At 44.0% G+C, this 22,005-nt stretch overlaps 1 protein-coding gene across 6 annotated transcripts in view; it reads right to left on the reverse strand.

The window, feature by feature from the left end:
* Positions 1-22,005, reverse strand: part of TEAD1 (TEA domain transcription factor 1) — a 141,397-nt gene that overhangs the window by 7,027 nt on the left and 112,365 nt on the right. For all 6 annotated transcript variants that reach the window (XM_072338650.1, XM_072338647.1, XM_072338648.1 and 3 more), the window contains 3 exons: positions 21,461-21,585; positions 12,706-12,879; positions 1,822-1,962 (listed from right to left, as the gene is read on the reverse strand). In XM_072338650.1, the coding sequence (XP_072194751.1) occupies positions 1,822-1,962; positions 12,706-12,879; positions 21,461-21,585 (440 nt within the window). The remainder of the gene's footprint in view (positions 1-1,821; positions 1,963-12,705; positions 12,880-21,460; positions 21,586-22,005) is intronic.

The raw sequence follows: 22,005 nt of genomic DNA on the forward strand, positions 1-22,005 counted from the left end.
TAGAGAGATCAGAACCACGAATGCTACGTCTGTGTTTTTTCCTTCTTTCTGTATACAGGAGAAAGAGAGAGTGGGTTTAGTCACACAAACACCCACACTCCCACCTGTGCTATACAGTGCCTTGCTAAAAATTCAAAGGCCACTAATTGTTACAAGTTACATCACAATTTGTTCTCCAACCTGTGAATTAGACACTGGGAAGAAGATTCCACAAAGAAAACCAATTCCATTAAAAATGAATTAAGTGGAAAAGTTACGATGAGATTGTTATGACTGATTTCACAGCAGTTTATGAGACAAGCAGCTGCGAAGAACAGAATTCCACCTACGTATTTATGTATAAATATATACAGGCAAACAGCTACATATTACTGCATGATTTAATATGCAACTTGGAAATGGCATAGAGATGCAAAGCTGCAGCTGTAAGAAAAGCAGACTGATTTATATTGCAGTGGCTGACAGGGGCTGGAGGAGGGTCCCTCTGGTTCCTGGTCTCCTGCTGCCTAGAAACCAATTGTTCCTATGTTCTCCTCACTCGTATGTGGGATTTCTTTGTTTCCTCCAAGCAATGAATAACAGAAATGATGGAAAACTTTTTATGGCCAACATGCACAGGAATCATATATACAAGGGATGCTCTGAAAGTAATGCCTCCTATTTTATTATATCTGTCCATGACAGACATTGGTGGGTTGGTGATAGAGGTGGAAATTTCCTGCCAATCCATTCCGTGTTGTTGCTGTGTGACAGGTGGCAGCAGAGGGGCACGCTGACAAAATGGTGTCTGACATGTAAGTGCGCATGAAGCAAAGGGGTGTCACTGAACTCCTCCACGTGGAAAAAAAATGGCACCCAGTGACATTCATTAACGCTTGCTGATCATTTACAGAGATCAAACAGTGGACGCTGGCATAGTGAGGTGGAAGGAGGCGCACTGCACCAGTGGTAACAACAATGTGAAAGACAAGTCACATTCCAGACAGCCATGCAGAATGTTAAGAGCATGGCATGCAGGCTCTTGTTCATGACTGGTGAGCTGAGGGTTTGGTTGATCAAACAGTCAAATAGTGTTATATGTATCTGTTGTGTTTGTCATAGAAATCATTAGGAGGCATTACTTTCGGAGCAACTTCTGCAGTATAAGGAGGACATGAGACCAATACACCTACAAAATGCTCAACCTAACTGCCCATACAAAAACTATTCTGCATGCAACAGATGTGGGTGCGGGGCTTAGTGCAGAGAAGACAAGCTAATCAGATACAGTACTGCTGCACGGTAAACCAAGTATCTACTTGACCACCCCATACAGTTTGGGGGCTTAGAATAGAGAAGTCCAAAATAGGTAAAAGCCACTTAATGTTAGAAAACATTTACCTTTCCATTTAAAGGTACTGATGACCATGGAAATTATGCCTTTCTGTGTGTAAGATAACTGTAAGTAGTGAAGAAACACAGAGCACCATCCTCTGTCACTGCAGTACTGTTCAAACAGCCACGTGGTTGGATGAGTGCTTGTAAGTGGGAGCAAAAAGCATTTTTCCTTCAACACTTTTCTGCTGTGACAGAGGAGGCTGCACTGATGTCAGCTGCAGGCTGAATGGAGATGGATTCCAAGCAACAGGCAGGATGGAGATGGATTTCAAGCAACAGGGAACTAGAATTTTATATACTGCAGTGTCACTGGACACAGCGATTTACAACACACCCAAACATTCCTGGGAAGGAAAACACTCTTTCGGGAAGAAGAAGGCAGGAGTAGCATAAGCAAAAACCCAAAGGAACTGGAGATTCACCACAGCCCACCCCAATACCCACCTCTACTTTTTCTACGACTTGCTTTCCGAAGGAGCAGACTTTGGTGGAACAGGTGATTGTCATGTTTTCTGAGCTCTCGTACTGACTGGTGACTCCATAAAATGCTCCTGTATCATCTTGAATGTTGCAGTTTAAGTCAGCCTGTTGGGGAAAAGCAAAGGATGTTGCAGATGCTATTTTTCGTTTGACAACATCAGAAGTACAAACTGCAGTTATTGCACTGTGCTTGTTTTCAGAAATAGGGGAGGGAAAAGGGAGTTTGGTAGTGACTACAATGGCAGTGGACAACCTCAAAGAAAGCACCTGCATAAATCATTGAACTAGAAACCTTCGGGAAGCAGCAATTTCTTCAAACTACTTTAAACAACAAAAGAGAGGATGGTATTTCTCTTAGCTACAGGTGACCTTTCTTGTCTGGCAAAGAGAGGAAGTCCTTTTCCTTTCTTAAAACAATGAAATCACTGCTACAAAGGAAGATGGCTGTGCAACCTGGGAATCGATCTCTAATAAACTCTGTCAAGCCATATGGCCCCAATTCAGAGAGCTGTTTAACTTCACTGAGCTGCATGACGCAGTTCACAGGCTTCACGTTATCTGTGTGCTTACTGAGCCGTGCCTACTGGACCAATAAAATAGTACTGAAAGTATTTGATTTCTCTCAGTATTTCGCTGCAGCCTGAATAACAACCCAGCTGCCTCTCACATCTAGCGCCAGAGACTGAGACGTGCAGGATCAAGTGAGGAACAGCGCTCCCTTTAATTATTTATGTCCGAGTCTTGTGCACAGCGTGATTCATTTGGTTACAAAGCAAGAGCACAGGTCGCATGCTGAATCCCGCCTCCCCAGGCCTGCAACAGAACTGGAACTTTGCTGCCACTGTGCTCTTCGTCATCACAAAATCATTTTCACAAAGCCCTCAACCTGAAAGAGCACTAATATGGACAAAGGCAGAGACCAGAGATATCCGCAGCTGGATCTGTTGATTCAGGTATTCGCGCTGCTGACATCTTTGGTGCCTGAGGAGAGAGTGGGCAGGGTTTTCTTTTTATGTGGAAACAGCCCATCAGCTACTGCGGCACAACATTTAGGAAATCACATGAGCTTACAGCTACCCCGAGACGAGCATATTTGATCATGGAAATACACTTCTGCAGCAGTTTCACTTACAACTCTAGCCTGACTTGCTCCTACTGCTTTTCATTGCTAAAACAGAAATAATGCAAAACTGGAGACCTTTAAAAAATGTGTTTATTTACTGGCTATCGTGGAGCATTTATAATTCTGCCTTCGCTGCATTTCAGGTCGTTTGTAACTGCTCTTTAATGTTTAACTAGGCAACAGCTCATTAATTCTACTTAGTGTCTACAATCCATATTTGTGGCACAACCTTCTGAGGCAATATGCTGATAATAGCAATACTGAGCTACTTTGTGGTACGGAGAAGACGTGGGTCTAATATTATTTCAGGCTAGCTTTGGTAAATTAATCAGTGGAGAAGTCTCTGGAGGCTTACACACTGTAACACAAAGAGCCTTATAGTCACGTCTTTTGCATAACAGAAAGAAATTCTATCACCATTACACCTTGTTTCTTGAACATGTATTGCACGAGGTCAGCATTTAACATACAGCTAACGCAGGACTCGCAGCGCTCTGCCATACATTGATCTGAGCTAAAGGTAAATAAGCAATTTGTCATCGCAGCTGGTTTGCAGTTACATCTAAATATGAAAAACTGCAGCAGCCATCAGCCACCTCACAGCTGCTCTGCAGGAATTCCTGAAGAATAAGTGTTTCTGGGAAAAGGTTTATACTGCTGTGAGCTATTCCCTTGTCTTAAAAAGTAATTATTTATGTTGCTCCTGCAATTACAGTTTTACCATGCGATGTTTTTATTTTCCCTTTCAGGTATCAGATTTAGAAATTGTAAACAAAATCTTCCTCACAATTTCGTGTTGTCAAAAGGATCAACTGCACAGACCTTACATTGCAAGCTGCCATAAGGACTACTAACAGAGGCTACAAAATAACTTTTCATCTGTTTCTTTCTTACTTTGAAGCCCACAAAATAAATAAATAAATAAATGCACTTGACATTTAACCTGGAAAGCAACACAGGGCCATCTGGCACACTGTTGATGTTCAGCTCCAGCTGAAATCACCAGCAGTCCTTTATACACCAAAAATAGACACCGAGGCTCTGAGGCTTGAATGGGGAACACTTGAAATTATCACTCAACTGTCGTGATTTACTCCTGCACAATCACAACTCTTTTGGAAAAAAAGCACCCAAACCAGACACAAATTATCTGTATTTGCCCTCTGATTAGGGAGTCTAGCATGCAAAGGAAGTGTTTTCAATGGGAAGATGTCTCTTCCTTTTAAACAGCAGTTTTGATGTTTAACTAGTTACCAACTGCTGAGCACTGAAGCTTTTAAGACTCCTTCAAAAAGTGAAACACCACCATGAAAACATTTAAGAGCTGGCACCAGCGAATAGTCCTGAATGTAAACCTTCTCATGACAGAATTTTCTCTATTCTCACCTACTAAAGACATCCTGCCCTTCAGCACAGGTTCAAATCTTTTTCCTAGAGGATGAGTACATGAGCACTAGGAAGACACAGGTACCATTGTGCAGAGGGGACTGTCACTTCAATGAAGTAGTCTTAGCATGGAAAACAAATCAGATTCCAGATGACTTTTTCGATCTTCATTACCTTTTTCTCCTTCTTTTCAAGAGAAGGGAAGATGGCCACTGGTAAAATACAAAGCTTTTAAACTATAAGAAATATTGGCAAAGGACTTTTTAAATATGGCCTCCAGAGAAAGCGGTCCATTTACTCACAAGATTGACAAGTGAAGATGCATCCCTCAGACCGAAGCAACCGAGACCTGCTGTGGCTATGAGAGTTGCAGATGTCGTTCTGAGTGGGAGAACAGCCACGTGCTACCTATGCACTCAGTTTTAGCAGGCTCCTTGCTAAAATACTGACTCCAGTTTTTGTGTCCACGTTTTAGAAAGGATGTAGGAAAATTGGAAAAGGTTCAGAAAAGAGTTACAAGAATGATTTCAGGTCTGGAAAACATCCTTTGTAGTGAATGACTAATGAAACTCCATCTACTTAGTTTTTCCAAGAGAAGTTTTTCCACGACTTTGTCATAGCCTACAAGTTGCTACATGGGGAAGAGTCTTCTGACAGATTAAATCTTGCACGAAAGGACATTAAAAGACAAAAAGCTGAAGCTACACAAAAGCTAAATGAAATACAAGGCAGATGCTGATATCCCTGATGGCGGTAAAATGCTGGAATAATTATGAAATATGGTACAGTCGCCATTTCTTAGGGATTTTTTAACTGGCCCATATACCGAACTAACACGGATGCTTAGCCCAAGTTGACCTGTTGTCTGGATGCAGAAATTACTGCCTGTCTTACACAGAGGAGAGGCAAGACTAGATAAATAATACTAGATAATAATACCAAAACTAACATCTATAACTTAAACTCAGTTATCCTTCTTATAATTTTGTTCTTCAGTGTGCCTGCAGCCTCTCGTGGGAACCAGCTTTGTTTCCTCATTTCCTTGGTGCTCACCATCTCGGTTCTCATGCATTTTAGATGTAAGACCGCAAGGCTTCCTGGGCTGTAAACCATCTTTCCCTTCTGTGCAGCTTCCAGTGCAGCTATGTCCCGATCCCTGGTTGCAGGGATTTGTGGCTTGTGAGCACCAGTGCAGCATATACAGATAAATAACGTTCAGAATGGAGGGATGATCCCTTGTAATGAACAAGAGTTCAGTTACTCATTGAAAAAATCTCATTTAAATAATGATTTAAAATATGAGATCAATTGAATTTGTGAGAAAAAGAAAACCCAATGACTTAAAACCATAAATGTTATTGGCTTCTTGGTGGTTTTGTTTGTTTGCTTGTTTGTTTTTCAGTGTGGCCATTTTCAAAAGTAAAACTCATCTAGATTATTTCTAAGAGCAGAGCTCTATATTAGCTGAATGCATTGGGCAGCAAAAGCGCTCAGCTTTCTGGCACCTTTTGGACGTGGCTGTTTAAGAACATGATTAATTCATTAATACAACATAGCTTGTTGAAGGGTAGCACTGGAAATGTTACACATTAAGAGCACTGAGTGTTTCACATGCTGGCTGGAGATGCCTCTGCCAGCATGCCAGAGCAAGCACCAAAACAGAGCTAGCTACAACTGAGAGAAAGCGGAAAAACATTAGAAAACAACAGCAAAATACTTCCTATCCACCTCCCAAGTGCTCTCAGGCTGTGTTAAAGGCAGGGGCACAGAGTGCCTGTTTAATAATAACAGCTCTGGCTAACAAAAAAGCAACTCTAGCAAAAATTACAGAGTCTAAATTCTTTCTGCTGAGTAGAAGGAAAACAGCACCTATTGGAAACAGTGGGATGTGAAGAGGGCCAGAATAATTTACGCTGGCATTCAGCAGTTAACATTAAGCACAGAAGGTCATTTGTTAACGACATACAGGTTTGAGCGGCTGCTGACTGCAGGGAGGTGTGTTACTCATATGACCACATCGTGCCTCCCCTCCTCCTCTCCAAAGACTGATCAAAGAGCAGAGATTCCAAATTGTGAAGCAATTTTTTCCAAGGGGAGCATCTGGGGCGCTGGCACATTTCAGTGTGTGTTACGCTGCAGCTCAGGAATTGCGTCCAGGTCTGCCACATGGTTGGGCTCGTGATGGACAGACCAAGCTGCTGGGCTCCCCAGCTGCTCGGCCCTTCCACTCATTATCCAGGCTCAAGTGCTAATGCCTTCGCATCAGTTGCTGATGGGGTCCTCCACAAGCACCATGAGAGCTCCCTGCACCGATGGGGTTGTGATGCAGAAAAGAAAATGGATGTCTGCTTTCCTCCATATCTAATGCGTTTGGCATTCATCTGCATGCTGGCCATAGCCCTGTTCACATTACAACTCCCATTTGTGAGCCACAGATCATTTGCCAGTCAAAGTTGGCGAGTGTGCATGCGTGCGCTTGTGTGGATGGAGGGAAATCCAAGATTGTGCAAGAGAAACTGCATGTAGAAATAGCAAGAAAAAAGACAAACACAACAGGCAGCAGCCACAATTGTGTCTGTGGACGAAGGGCACAAAGAATGGCTGCACCTTTTAAGACTGCTGGAGGAGCATGGGGACACATTCAGGAGGGGGTGGGAGGCAACCACAGGCGCAAGCCATTTCTGAACACTGATTACATGGGTAAATTGTTTGTTCCACTGTATCACAAAGAGAAGGAGCATTATTTTTCGTGCCACAGCTGTTTTGAATAAGAATAGGAATAAACTTAGCCATCCTCCTCATGTTACTTACCGCTAATTATGGCATATATTTACATCTATAAAACAGTGAAATTTGGGGGACATAATTTAATGCCCCTTTATTGTGTAGATCCCTTTATTCCAACCCACATTTGAATTTCAAAAATGTTTAGGACTTCAAAGCATCTTTAAAAGCTTGCCCTAATTATAATATGCATTACTTTTGAAAACTCCTAGTTTGCATTGCAGATTCCTGCAAATAGAGGCATTCGTTTTAAACATCAATTAATATCATCCACACATCTTCAGATGAGCTTTCGTCTTTCTTTCAGAGTTTCGCTGGGCTCTAACTAAGCTTCCCTCAGTCTGAAGAATAGTTCAAGCTCTTGCAAATACTGAAAATATTAAGTCAGTTGCTCAGAATGGTGAAAGAAAATGCCTGAAAGCACAATATTCATTTATATCAGCTGCCTTTTTTCACGTGTCTCTACTTTGAAAATGTCCCTCTGCCTTTTAGATATATTTGTTTCCTATGTCTACACCCAGAGCTGCAGAAATCAGTTTAGCCTTGGCAGAGAGCACTGAAAGTTGTGCTCACACCAGCACCGAGCATCCCAGCAGAGGCATGGAGCCCACTGTGTGAGCCCTGCAGGCAACAGAAGTCGTGCAGTCAGACAGCAGGGCAAAATGTGAGAGAGCAACAATCATCTAAAACAGAAGACGAATTTAGTCTAGGCTGCAACGTACAGGTATGCACTGATGAATTAGTGTTAAAATCTCTCATTAAAAAGTGGCTACCAGATCAGCTAGTGCTGGATAGCACTATTTACTGACTTCAATTAAGTCCCACAGCAATTCCTGTGCTGGTGGAGATGCACATGACAGAAGAATAGCAGAGTCAGACTGAAGGTGATTGTTGCTGGAGATGCGTATCGTGAACTTTGTGCAAGAGAAAATGGAGAGCTGTGGGCAGAGCACTGGGGGCTGAGAAGGCAGGGCCAGCAATCATGCTTTAAGAAGCATTTTGGGATAACGCTGGAGGTGTATATACAGCATTTACTTTTGCAAGAGGCCCAGGTGTATTATTTAGTGTTAGATAATTCATGAATAGTGGCAGATAAGCATTTTAAACAATTACAAAACTATGTGAGTAGAACTTTCACCAATAAAAGAATCCAACAGGGGCAACATATGTTGACTCAGCTTTCAGATAGGATGAAGAGAATTTCAAAGACCAGAAAACTTGGGGGTTTTTCCACAAATCATCAGAACAGCTTAAGCAAAAACCAGGCAAAGCACATGTTGACCTAAGATTAGATGGCACAGATCATACCTGCTTATCTTATACAGATTGGGATCATTTTGCTTATGACAATAACAGCGTGAACAGAAAGGCTGTGCGCTCACCCTGCATGCAGGCAAAGGTTTCTCACTGAACTCTCTGAATTCCTTGCCAGTTTTCTAGATTCCTTTTACGCTTACTTAAGAACATTTACTTTTGTTTTCATTTTATATCCCTGTAATCTCTAGTTTCATATCGCTGTGTTACACGAACTTCCCGTGTTATATTGTTGGTGAGTTGTTCCTTATTTACTCACTGCACTGAGTGCATAATATAGTAAGTACAAGTCCAACTCTGGGGTGACTTCCCTGAACTAATTTCCAGTGACTGCCTGGCACAAACAGAAGATTCAATGCATTCAAGGTACAAGACAAAAAGACCTAGGAACTGCTTAGCAGGGCTGTGGGCTTGGTCATTTGAGTGACTTAAATGGAGAAATCTCCTTCTTTTACACCTCCTGCAGGTAGGTAGGAAAAGGCCTCAAAGTGCGACATCTAGATGTGTCACCAGGGCTGAGGCCAGGAGCCTTCCCATTCCCAGCATCAGGCTGTACCTCACAGGAGATACAATCAGAGTGAACCATTAAGCCTCCACAAAGCAAAACAATTTGGCTTTGTACTTAATACATGTAATGCTTTGCAGTGTCAACTCCAAAGTTACCAAACGTCTTCTTGCAAGATCTCAGACCCTCCCCTCCCACTTTGTAATCAAACCTTATTACTTCTATCACGGGAAAAACTGAAAGGCAATCATGCTGCTGAGAACCCTCGAGAAGAGCTGCATGGGGAAAGAGCAAGAGGAATATTCTTTCCAGCTACCAGAGTTAAGCTACTTTCTCCCTTGATCATTTCTCTATGCGAAAGTTCCTTTCTGGTCTCCCTGCTTCCCATCATTCTTTTGCACACTAGATTTAATGTCTAAACAAAACATCCTCTCTGTCACCTCCAGGGACATGCTGACCTTTCTTTAAATCTGTTTACAGGCTCACCATCCCTTCTGGCATCACATCCGCACCTTTGCTTTCACACTTCCACAAGTAACAACATCCAACTGCTTTCCTGCACCGGTTTCCCTTGACTCCTTTTACTCATAGTCCTTGGTTTTCTTTTGCTGAGACCCTGAGACCCCTTGCAGTGCTTTCCCACCTGTGTTATTTGCCCAGTACAATGCTGTATTCCTCTTTTACTCACATTACAATCAAAACCCACCAAAGCCCAGACTGTCACTGAACACTGGCTTACACCGCCAAGCAAACCGTCAGTGGCTAAAGAATAATAATAAAGGGAGAAGACAACAAAAACAATGTTAAGTGAGAAACAGCTAAGCAAAGGGGGAGGGGAACTACTGTGAATAAGCAATGAACAGAACCTGGGAGAAGTTGAACTTTTCAGAGTAGAAGGTGGTAGTGGACCAGATGCAGACAGTGGATACTGCTTCAGAAGTGGATACTGAATTTAAAAGAAAGGACAAGAATACAGAATTTAATCTATTTTTACATTAATAAACTGGAAATTACAATCAGGGTCCAAAGGACTGTCAACAACCTTTGTCAGATACACACTGGTAACAGATGCCTGTTATAGAACAGTTTCTAAAGGCTCCCCTCCAAAATGGCGAGTGTCTTTTTTTTGTTCCTGAAGAAATGTCTCATTGGGGTGAAAGAAATTAAATAAAAGACAGCGAGCTGACAGTTTAGGATCTAATTCTCGCGACTCACCACAGCCATCTTCTGTTTTTCCTATATATATATATTTCTAGCTGTGGGGGCACTCGTGTGAAGTCTATTCCTAGAGGAGCATTCATCATCAGGCTTGCTACACCCAAATGCTGCCCCTGGCATCCTCCCTCTGCTTTTGCACACCCAATGAGAAAGAAAATCCACTGGCCTATTTTAAGGCCATGGCTTAGGAAGGCATTCCCATCACATTTTTAATATATAACTCAGCAGGATATTTAGCACTGTGCGTTTTTTAATCTCTACATTACACAAAATTGTATTAAAAGACCATAAAGTTGGAAGGTACCGCGAGGTTAGGAAATGCTGGACTGAAGTTTCCCACACATCCTTACTGCTAAACTGCATCATGGAGTCTTTATTTACATGACTGCACACTCACCCACTGAGCAGCTACACAATATTTCTCATTATTTTCATTATTCGCTGTGTTCAAGTCCCTGCCTCCCGCATGCTACTCAGAACCTGTGCTGAACTTTAGAATTATTAAAATTCTCCTAACGGTATACATATATTTTTTTAAATACACACCAGTGAGTTTGATTTCTTAACACTGACCCAAGGTGAAGGGTTGGCATCACCAGGATGCTCTGAAACTGATATAAGAGGGTTAAAGCTGAGCAATGCTTGTAGGAGATCAAGCATAGAAAGCTGGTACACTGAACTTCTCGATCATGAGTACAACGCTGACCTGAATGATACAAGGAATCTCTACACTGGTTCTAGATACATCTTTGAGCATTCAGCCCTCCTGAAAATCAATTTCCAGGTGGAGAAGCAAGAGAACATACTGCACATCGGTGAATGCAGCACCAATCTTTGCTGCTTCCATGCCCAATGTAGTCTAAGGCTTACAACCATAGAACCAACTGAGTTGAAAGAAACCTCTGAAGGCCCACTAGTCCAACTGCCCTGCAATGATAGGACATCCACAGCTAGATCAGGCTGGTCATTCTCATGCAACTGAGAACAGGCAGGTGGGGTGAGGTTTATTGTGCCAGTGGGTTTCGCAAGTATTTTATTGAGCAAAGTGGGTTGGTGAGATGATGGGCCTCAGTTCAAGCCCAGGTTTTGCAAGGAAACTAACTCAGTGGTTGCAGACCATAATTCCAACTGCTGTTTCTCTGAACTCGTATTTCTTTCGTCCTTATGCTTGTCCTGCTCCCAGCTTTCACACAGGCATCTCTGCTGTGTGCTGTCATCCTACAATCCCCTGCAAACTCCTTACCCCAGATGCTCCCACTTCCCACTCCTTATCCCTTTTTAACTCTACGCTCTCACCTGCCTTTTGCAGGCTCCTGGTTTCTGGTGTATTCCAGCTTCCAGTTCTCTGCTGCCACCTGCTTCTGGACTCTTTGCTCAGCCAGCCCTCAAACACTCAGTCTGTAGCTCCCAGTTCTAGTTTTAAGCTCTGTAATGTTCTCGATGCATTTCTCCTGTGGTGCAGCACAGCTCCCTCTCAGTGGTTTCTCTCTTCTGCACCCAGATTTGAGAGAAGAGCCTCCCTCATTCTCAGTTCCCATATTTGGTGCCACAGAAACTTTTGGCAGTATGTGAAGTCTCGGGTACATATAGATTGGAGAGTATTTCAGATCACAAAGACAAACTTCAACAGAGAAAGACCAATACCATAGCCAGTGCTTCCAGATTAACCTTTTCTAATGTCAGCGCCAACCTCTCCACTCTGTAATTAGTTCCTGAATGTGCCCCTTTCACTGAGGCTTTAAAAAACAGATTCTGGTATGAAGAGGAGCCTATCACAAACAAACAACAAACTGGTGCAAAGGAAAAGTCCTGGAATTTGGTGATCCTTTTGGATGAACAAATGCAACAAATCAGACCTGGTATATCAGTGAAATTTACTAAAACTAGACCAATATATTTTGCAACATCTCAGCTTTCCTTTCAAATTCTGATTTCATTCCTGCTTGCAATGAGCAGAAAGATAGAACTGTTGGAGCAGAGTCCCACAGCTCGCTAACAAGCAGGCAAGGGGAAAGCAGATGCACTCTAGCAATCAAAACACCTGTTAAGAAAAACCCTGTAACTCTCACAAGCTCAGGATTGGCCCAAAGTATGCTTGAACCAAGTCCTTCTTGATCCTATTTGCTAAGTGCAGACTGATCCTTGTATTATCTGCATTTGACAAGAGTTCTACATCAGAAACAGTAAAAGCAGTCTCTATTCTGCTGCTTCCCTGCTTGTTCTCAGACCACTAGATGGCAGTTCCCCATTTACAAACAAGTGCTCCCTTACCTGTTTGCTCCTGCTCAGCAGCTGTGTCAAGCACAGCTGAGGCACGCATCTGCCTCCGCATGTCATCTGCGACACAGACTTGCAGAGCTGCCAGCAAGAGTGGCTCTGGGACAGCACCCTACCAGAAGGATACACAGCTTATCTACACTCTCGGACAAGAGAAGACACTTCCACAAGCACCCCAAAGCTAAGCACTAAATACAGGCCACACTGCCAAGAAAGGTTCTCGGTGTCATGTCTTACTCACCCAGAATTTTACGAGGAAGAAAGCGTTCTGGGGCCCCTTCCCAAACAGCTCCTTTAGACCGCCCTTCTTTTCAGGAAATTTGTCATAAATCTGACGAATGTCCACCGATTCAAGCAACGGGTCACTGTAAGAATGGTTTGCGTGTCCAATGTGTACGAAGAGGTGTTTATTGTACTGCAAAAAAGAAACAGGAAAATCAGCGCTGTACAAAAAGAACAGAGGTTTATTAGGCCACGGGTCTGTGTGTGTTCCTGCTGAGGGAAGCGTGCTTTGCTGGACTCAATGACTCGCACGTTACTCCTGGGACTCTGATTTTCTGCAGTATGCTTTAATGAAAAACTTCAGTGATTGTGAAATAGCCCCTAGCGAGCAAGGGTCAAATTCAAAACCCCACGGCCCTTCTGCACGCCACCAAACATGGTCGTCTTCTAGGGAATAATTTACACTGAAAGACCAAATGGCAGCAAAGTGCTGAAGAGCCCACTGCAGGGCATAATCAGATGAATATGCACTGGAAAAAAGATTCTTTCTGCTGCTTCGAGCTATGCTTTTTCATGTCCCATGTCCTTCAAGCCCAGATTTCTGCTAGTGTCCCAACAGCCTGCACCTACACACTCCTTGCTTGTCTACTGAGAAAGAACAACGACAAACCTCAACCTATAGCATATGCTAACAGCACTTAAATAGGAGTTTCTTTAAATCTTGGGATGACAATCACGAGAAGGCCAACACTCAGTGTTGCTGCAGACCTTGCCATACGCGCTCCAGTGTTTTGACCTAAGTACTAAAAGGCCTTCACCTAGGGAGCCCTTGGGAGTGAGTGTCACTGACCACTCTGTGCCAAAATGCACTCTGCTTCCATTTCCCCATTTCTTAACCTCATCTCGCTGCAACTATCACTCACCTCCTCATGCCAGGGGAGCCCAAGACAGCTCCCACTCAGACCAATGTGGTCTTTTGTGTGCTAGCAGCATCACGCAAGCAGACTGAAGGAGCTGAAGAGCAGTGAGATTAAAACTGATTTTAACCATGCAGGTCACAAAAGATTTTTCTAACTCGATTAAAGGAAAACTGATATGCTGTCAATGAACATACTAGAAAACTCTGTCCTATCCAACAGATGCTGTATATACGGGGCAATTCCCAATTGGTAAGCACAAATAAAATATTTAAAACCTCAAAGCAGGCCTCATTTAAGCTATTTTGTTTACAACATACCTGCTGAATGAACAAATTGAAATGACAAATCTAAATTAATTGGTCATCCTCTCATAGCCTTCCTCCAGTGTGAGTGCGGCCTTTCCTAGCAGATGTCCAGGCCTCTGGGGACAAGGAAACGAACTAGCAACATTTCTGTACTAGGAAATTGTAATCTATTTGACAACCTAGCACAGTGCAATCTGAATTCAGAATCAGGGAACACTCACCCCTGTTTGTGGCCAAAGATGAGGTAAAGTCTATCCTTTTTACAGAGTCAGGTGGTCCATCTCGTGAAAGAAAAAATGGAAAGCGTAAAAACATTCAAAGGTGTTTGCACATGCAAGTCTTGAGCTCAGTGTATCAGACACATGAGCACCATTTGCATGGATTTTCCTTGAAGGGTTCTCTCAAAATAATGCCATCCCAGTTTCCCTTATGCACAGAGAACTTTCCTGGTGTGTCCCAGAGGGACAGAGCTGGTCTGAAGAAGCAGTTTCCACCATAGAAACACATATAGCAGAGAAATAAATGCGTGGATAGGAGCTAAATGTGTGTGTGCAGGAGGGAACGTGCCCTGGACTGTCTCACCAGCTGATCATTAACAAAAGGACCCAGGAAATCATTGGCCTGGTTGGTAAACATGAGAGGTTATCACAGCAGTGACTGCAGTCAGAAGTAGCATTTTACTTCACTCAGTAGTGGACAAAGTGAACTTAGGAAACACTTCAGCTTGGAAAAAAACAAAAACAAAAACAAAACAAAACAAAAAAAAAAAACACAAAAAAGCAAATTAATATGAGAAGGAACTGTGTCTCCAATTTCTATTTTTTGACACACATTAAGCTGGCAGCACTGTGACTGAATGACAGAAAGCCAGACTGGATGGTTTTTGCTCCCTACTGAAAAACTTTGATCAAAAACTTTGCATAGGACACCGAAGCAAAAGATCATGGTGTCCCATGCCCCAGGGCTCCAGAAGCATGCTCCTGTTGTTCTCCTAGGCTAGCAGGAGCAACATGTAGGCATAGGGGTGTGGGATGAGTCACCTAACATGGCTGTTGATGAACGCCCAGCTTGACCAAGGCACAGGGAGAGCACTTCAGCCTTCCATGAGAAACAAAGCCAAAACATTCCTCCCTTCCCTGCAAACTTAATCTGTCCAGGAGAGCTCTCCCTGGGGATGGGCACCTCTGCTCTCCCTCATTCAGAATAAGGGCTGGCACAGCAAAACTTGCTCAGTATCTAAACTTCAGTGAAATAAATCCTGTATGGAGGAACACGGAGCAGTCTGAGAAGTCTTTATGCTGTTTAAATACAAAAGCAGAGCTGAAGGCAGCTGTAAAGCTACCACAGTTGTCTGCTGAGCTCGCCAAAGTACCAGATGCTGCTGCAGCAACATTTCTGAGCGGGTACAGTGGGACAGATGGTATGACATCACCTGACAACATTCCTAGGACGGAAATGTTTATTTTGACATTGCAATGTGTGATTATTTTCTCCTTCTGTTGCTGCAATTCCTATAGTAAGTACAGTCATTACTAACCTAATTAAATGTGGCACATTTCTACAAACTAATGAACGATACTGTATTAGGAGCATGGCAAAAGGGTACTGAAATGTCCCTGTAGTTTTCATACATACTTCCACAGTGGGAATTTGTGTGTAAACAGAAGCAAAGAGGCTAAGCTGCATGCCTACATTTTCCAGCCCATTATGTCTGAAAAGCTTAAAAATGTCCTCAGTATCATCAGAATCCACCTCTGTCTCAGACTGCCTATTCTAGTCACTGAGGCACATCAGGTGTGGAGGAATTTGCTCATGCCACAGCATCAGAAGGGTTTGCATCCAGCAGCGAGGCAGCAATGTGCTTCAGCTGCTGTCAACCACCATAGGTCAGATCCTGTGTTTTCCGAGGATAAAAACTCCATAAAAATGCACAAAGAATGTTTGCAGCTACTCTGTCTGCAGCGTCTGCATTACACAACATGCCCTGGAGATGGCTGCCTCTTACTGAGCTCCCTTCCTTAAAAAATTCCAACTATCCAAAGAATGCAGTAAAGCCATGAAATATGACTGTTGTCAAATAATACCACGAGAAAAATTATAATCCACTTAGGAATTTAAAAGAACCAAGACAAATTGCCAATGGCAGAGATTTAGCTGGAGTAGAACAAAGACGAATCACCTCCACTTGTTCTATCCACCAGTGCGTGTATCTGTAACACCTCCTCCCCAGTTCAGCACTTACACACCAAGGCAACAGCCAGCCCTGTCTGTGAAACAGAAGTTTTGTGGGCAGCTGAGCAGGACGCAGCCTAAGGGCAGCAGCTTTCTGGGGCTGAAAGGAGAGGCACCAGTGTTGCTCAAGTGCAAGGCCCCGTGCATCGATCCTGGTCTGCCCTGTCTCAGAGCCCATGGCCTGCACAGCACTGCACTACTGAAGGAGGAGGCCAGGCAACGCAGACTGATTAGAAAGCAGTCAATGCGCTGCTGTCACCTGCAGCCTGCCCTGCACAGTGCTGCTGTCTCGCTCTATCTTGTACATCTGACACTCTTTAATTTCCTGCTGATGTAAGAAAGTCACTCGCTCTGCCAACAGTTCTCATTTCTACCAAAACACGGGTAAGCGGATATTTCAGTGCCACTGCTGCTGTCCTCCACTGAAGCAGACTGGGACTTGTATTTATAATGCTCTCATTCTATAACCGGAGATTTCACCAAGTCCTGTTGTTGGGGATTTTAGCACTTTCATGACCATCCCATGCTTATTTCTTGAGGACCTCCACCCATCAGCCTCCTGCCTGTCTCTACTCTGGGTTCAATCAGGAATGTGCCCTAAGAAAAGTCCTTAGACAGCTTTCTAGTTGCAGAAATAGAGAGGCAGGAGCTGAGCAGGGCAGAGAACCCTGCTGGGGAGGCAGCGCAGCCCCCAGCTTGACACAGTACTGCTGCCCAGCACTTCCCACGCACTGCCGCAGGCGTCCCAGTGTGCAGCTGGGACTTGCTGGTGAGGCAAAGTGCTCACAGCTCATCTGCTTTCCTGCAGCACTGCGGATGCAGTCTCCTGTTCTGGCCTGCTTGATCCGAGACCCCACGGTCCCAGATCCATAAGTGCTGAGAGCTCAGATGGGAAAATTATGCCAGAACATAGGAAGCTCTCAATAATGATAAGTATTTGGAAAAATCAGGCTCATGACAAAACAAAGTGGACCCTCAAAATCAGAGGCCCATTCATTCTTTTGCACCTGAACTTCTTGGTTTGTCAGATGTCAGCAAGAGTGCCCCTCAATTTCAGAGACGACTGCACTGATACATCTGTGAAATGCAGATGGAGGAAATTATTAATTCTCTTTGGAGGAGAGTTTAGATACTGCTCAGCAAGCAGGGCACAGGGCCACGCATTTCAACAACAGAAGAAAACAAACTGCTGAATAGCGGCTCATCAAAGAACGGCTGCTGCATCTACACGGAATGAGGGAGGAGAAAAGGAGCACGTGAGCACATAACGATATGACACCTGAGGACAAACGTTACGGAGATGGAGGTGTGCTGCACCACACAAGGAATGACCCTTCCAGCCCTTCCATCTTTTAAACTTGGATGGATTTTAGATTTAAACAACCCAAAATCCTGAATCTGCCACTCCACAACGTTCGTCCAAACATGGCTTTGCTTCCTCTTCCTTTCACAGTGATGCTAACCGAGGACTTCACTATGGCCAAAATGCTGAGCTGCTTTCCGTATACTTTATGGGGAATCAAGAAAGGACAAACAATGCCTTTAATGATGGAGATTGTTCAAAGATGGAGGGTTTCTTTTGAAAAGACCTCATTGATTTTTCATCACTTAGGTGGTTTGATTAACTTAGGTGGATTTTACTGCATCTGACTAATGATGGTGGGCCGCTTTTACGGCCCTCTCGCAACTGCTTTCACTTTCTGCTTCTCAGGCACATTTCTCTCCGGGCTCACAAAGCCCCTTTACAACAACAATAAAACCTGAATGAAAACATCAAGAATATTTTATTTCTTCACCACTTTTCAAAACACGTTTTGAAGAAATGTGGACCTACCACCATCTGATGGTTTGGACGGGTGCATTAATACCAAAAAGGCCCAGCAACCGTCTTCCTCCAAGGCCTAAGACAGAAAGCTGCCTAAAGTGCATGAGGAGTGAGAACCCCTGAAAAGGCAGAGAGAAGAAGGGCTTTATTCTAGGAGGTGGCACAGCATTTTCCTGGTTTGGAAGTAGGTGCGAAGGAACCTTCGAGAAATTGGAATTATGTTCGAGTCTCTGAACGCCGTATCTATCTGTGTACCAGCTCTCTGTTTGTACACACAGTTTGTATATTTGAGGAACATGGGCATATTCAGTGTAGGCATCTGTCCTAAAATTTCACCAAACCACTACAGTACAAATAGAAAGCTTCCCTTAAATAAAATCTGCTCTGAAAAAGTATCAGGTTGCATGAATTTGTCAACCCTGACCCACAGTATGGGTTGGTTGGACTCGATGATCTCTAGAGGTCCCTTCCAACCCCTACAATTCTGTGATTCTGTGAACCCCAGAGGGCATACTTACATAGGGCTGGCAACAGAAAGAGGCACCCAAAAGGAACATGAATCCTTGGATGTACCAGGTCAGCTCCTAAGCACTATTTAAGAACTGTGATTGAGCACAAAATGCCACAAAAGGGAAATACAGCTTGACATTTATACACTGAATTGATTTTCATGTTAGAGGACAAGTAATCTTACCCATCCTTAGCTGCAGAATCTGTATTCCAAGATTTTGCAACTGTGCCATCTTACGCCCTTCCAGATGATCCTCTGCCACACAGACTTACAGTGAGAGATGTTTATTGTTCCCTCCCTATATTTTTGTCTTTTGTAAATGGAGCAATTTTGTGGCTAGGCAAGGGAAGGAAGTCAACAGCCCCCAACAAGTGACAGGGCTCACTGGAGCATGTTTCTGACACATGAGAATGCCCACCTGGAATTAACGTAACTACCTGACATCAAGAGGCTTTTGTACTTCTAAACATCAATTGCCATTGGAAGAACCCCAGAAATGCTTAATGCCCCACTCCTATGATGAATTCTCTGTGGGTGGGCCTTTATGTCCATGCACAGCCCCATTGAAGTCGCCAGGAGTCAGCATGGGCAGACATCTGAATCTGTAATTGCTGTACAGGAACACAGGCTGCAAGAGGCCTCCCAGGGTCATCAAGCCCTGTCCTGAGGTCACATTTTAAGGAGGAATCAGTCTATTTGTCCCCACCACTATCAGCCTTTCTGACCTGGTTTTCAAATGAAGGAAGGAGGAACTGTCATGCCCCTCCTTCCCCCCCCAAGCAAAACATAAGAAATTTATTTGATCAAAAGAATACTTAACTGGAGCTAAACAATGATGGTGCAGCACACCAGCAGCCCAAGGACAGCAACCAGGCAGAATCAGCTGCATGCCCACTGCGCAGCCCTCAGCACTCTGCAGCATGTGCAGAACAGGGACAGAGAATGATCCACGCTGGAGTTTATCCACGAAAGACAACAGAATTGTCTTTGTGTTGTATTTTTGCAGTGTTGTAGCATGTAATTCTGAGTCTTTAAAAACAAGTTTGGGTACTTCTCTCCTACCCCTCCTGCATTTATCAAACGTGCTCTGCAGTAGTTATGCTTGCAAGCTGGGACAAGCACCGGTGGGCCTCTCTGCACCCTCCGGAATTCCAAATAACATGAGTTTACTCCAAAAAAGGCTTCACAGCAGCTACGAGGCTATTTAGGCTAACTGTGTTTCAGGCCCTCACCCCTTATCCACTGCCTTCCCACAGCCTACACCCACAGGAAATGTGAGAACCTCCTGTGTCCAGCAGCACTGCCACAGGCTCTGGCAGATCTGTAACTCGGGATGCACTAAGCTGCCATTCACCCACATGCAGTGCACGCTGCATGGCTGCTCCCTGTCTGCCAACACACTCCAGTCATGCATGCAGTATCCCCACACAGAGCAGTATGGGTGCAGCAGGGATCAGGGATCAGCAGGGCACGCTGCGTGGCACCCAGCCACAGGTGTTTGATTGGGCTGCCCAAAGGGAAACCTGGATGCTGCCTTCCCTGCATCAGACGTACAAACCCTGCCTGGTTGAATGCAGGGCTCAGGCAAAGAAGGTGTTCCAGCTGTGGCTGGAACCCGACACTGAGAGTCAGGGTGACTGTGGCTGCAGCCTGCCCTATGCAGCCCACAGGACCTGGCCTGCCTGACAGCATGGGCTGGTTCCTAGTTGCTCCCAGGTAGCAGTGGGGTCTCAGTGAAGCCATGCAGCAGCAATGCAGCTGGCAAGAGCCGAGCCGACAATACCTGCTGGCAGACACCGCCTTCCTCAGCACTAACTGAGCCTGGCCAAACGGGACGCTCAGCAGCCCTGCACACTGCCACATATTTAGTGTATGAATAGCTGAGATATGGCATATTTCCGTTGGGGTGTTTCTCTGCCAGGAGCGTTCCTCTGTTGTAAGGTTTCTGGGCTATGTCTCCAGCCTCCATTATGCAGGGTAAACACTCCCTGGATAACACCTCTGGCCAGGGCCCATAAAAGCTATGGTTTCCAGTACTTAATTACAAAGAGCAAGCGATAACTTCTCTCTGCTCCAAGCTACTGTATTTTACCAGGCATCTGAACAAGAATGACCTGTCTGTATCACCCATTCATGACAGTATTTGCTTTTCAGAAGTTATCTCAATAAAAATTCTCAGCTTCGAGCTGAAAGAACCTCTTTTGATTTTTTTGTGACACAGTAGAAACTGTGCTAGGCTACTCACAAATGTCTGTGGTAAATATGTGATGATGAATATCAAGGTTCATGGCTAACTGGCATAAATAAAACATTACAGCCAACTCCATAAACTACCCCTGCAGGTACAGTATAAAGATTTATAAACCAAAACCTTCCTCGAAGAACAAAACAAAACAAAAAAGAAGCTCAAACTAAAAAAACCCTCAGACTGGATCCTAAGGCACAAAATCAAGCAAGACCCAACAGCCACATGTTTAGAAAGGTAATCTCAAGAAAAGCAAAAAAGAAAAAAAGAAGCAATGCAGATGAATGCTGTATACTAGGAAGGCTTGAACCCAAAGCAACTATCCCAAAAACACCCAGAGGATGGACCCTAACATCAGTTTTGTAAAGGGCCGTGCATAATTCTAAACAAGTCCTTGATTTTGTTTCTGCTAGGAAATAGATTAAATTGTAACTTACAGTTAGGCACTGAACCGCTGCCAAAAACATGATGCAATTTGGTACAGCTGCTAAAGTAGGTTAACAGTGAGGCACGGCAAACCGTGCCTGCTCTCAGACAGGCCTCTCTCTTCAGCAAATGGAGAAAGAGGGCAAGAAAGGATAATGTGGTACCACCAAGAAAGGAGTATTACGTTGAGCAGTAGGGAACACAGCAATACCAGGTGTGCATTCCACCAGGCTTAGCCCTGGAAAGCACATTCTGAGTGGGAAGGAACTGAGGAAAGCCAAAACTGAGTGGACACGAGGGCAACACTTACTGATTCGGGATCCCTCTGCTGTTCAAGGAAAGCTGAAAACTCCACCAGCCTGAGCTTGGTCGTACCGATCGATCGGCCCTGCCACGCAGGGACCGACGGAGCTGGAGCTGACGTAGGCTCAAATCCTAAAGCAAAAGAACAACCAGTTTCATCAAGAAGTTGATCATCCCTCAGGTTGTATTTTCTGAATTAAATATAACCAGGTAGCTCCTTGGTCATTTATATTCATTTTAACAAATAATGAATGAAAATAAGGACAACACAGAAAAACACGTGGAAAAAGAGGCCCCAGCCCAACAAGCTAAAAATGGTACAAATAAAAGGTCTGCCTCACTGTTTGCTTGAGGTTGTAACTCACTACAGAATTTTTGTTTAAATTATAGACTGGATTTTAGAGATTTATAGAGACTTCACACAGACTTCACGCTGACCCCTGCCTGCAAACAAGCAGGGGAATTACTGCCTCAGGAGTCAGGAGAACTGGCCTCCATTTCTGGCTCCTAATGTGCCACACGTTACAAGTAAATCACCTCTCTTTCTGCCTA

The sequence above is a fragment of the Excalfactoria chinensis genome, chromosome 5, assembly GCF_039878825.1.
Source record: "Excalfactoria chinensis isolate bCotChi1 chromosome 5, bCotChi1.hap2, whole genome shotgun sequence".
Taxonomy (NCBI): domain Eukaryota; kingdom Metazoa; phylum Chordata; class Aves; order Galliformes; family Phasianidae; genus Excalfactoria; species Excalfactoria chinensis.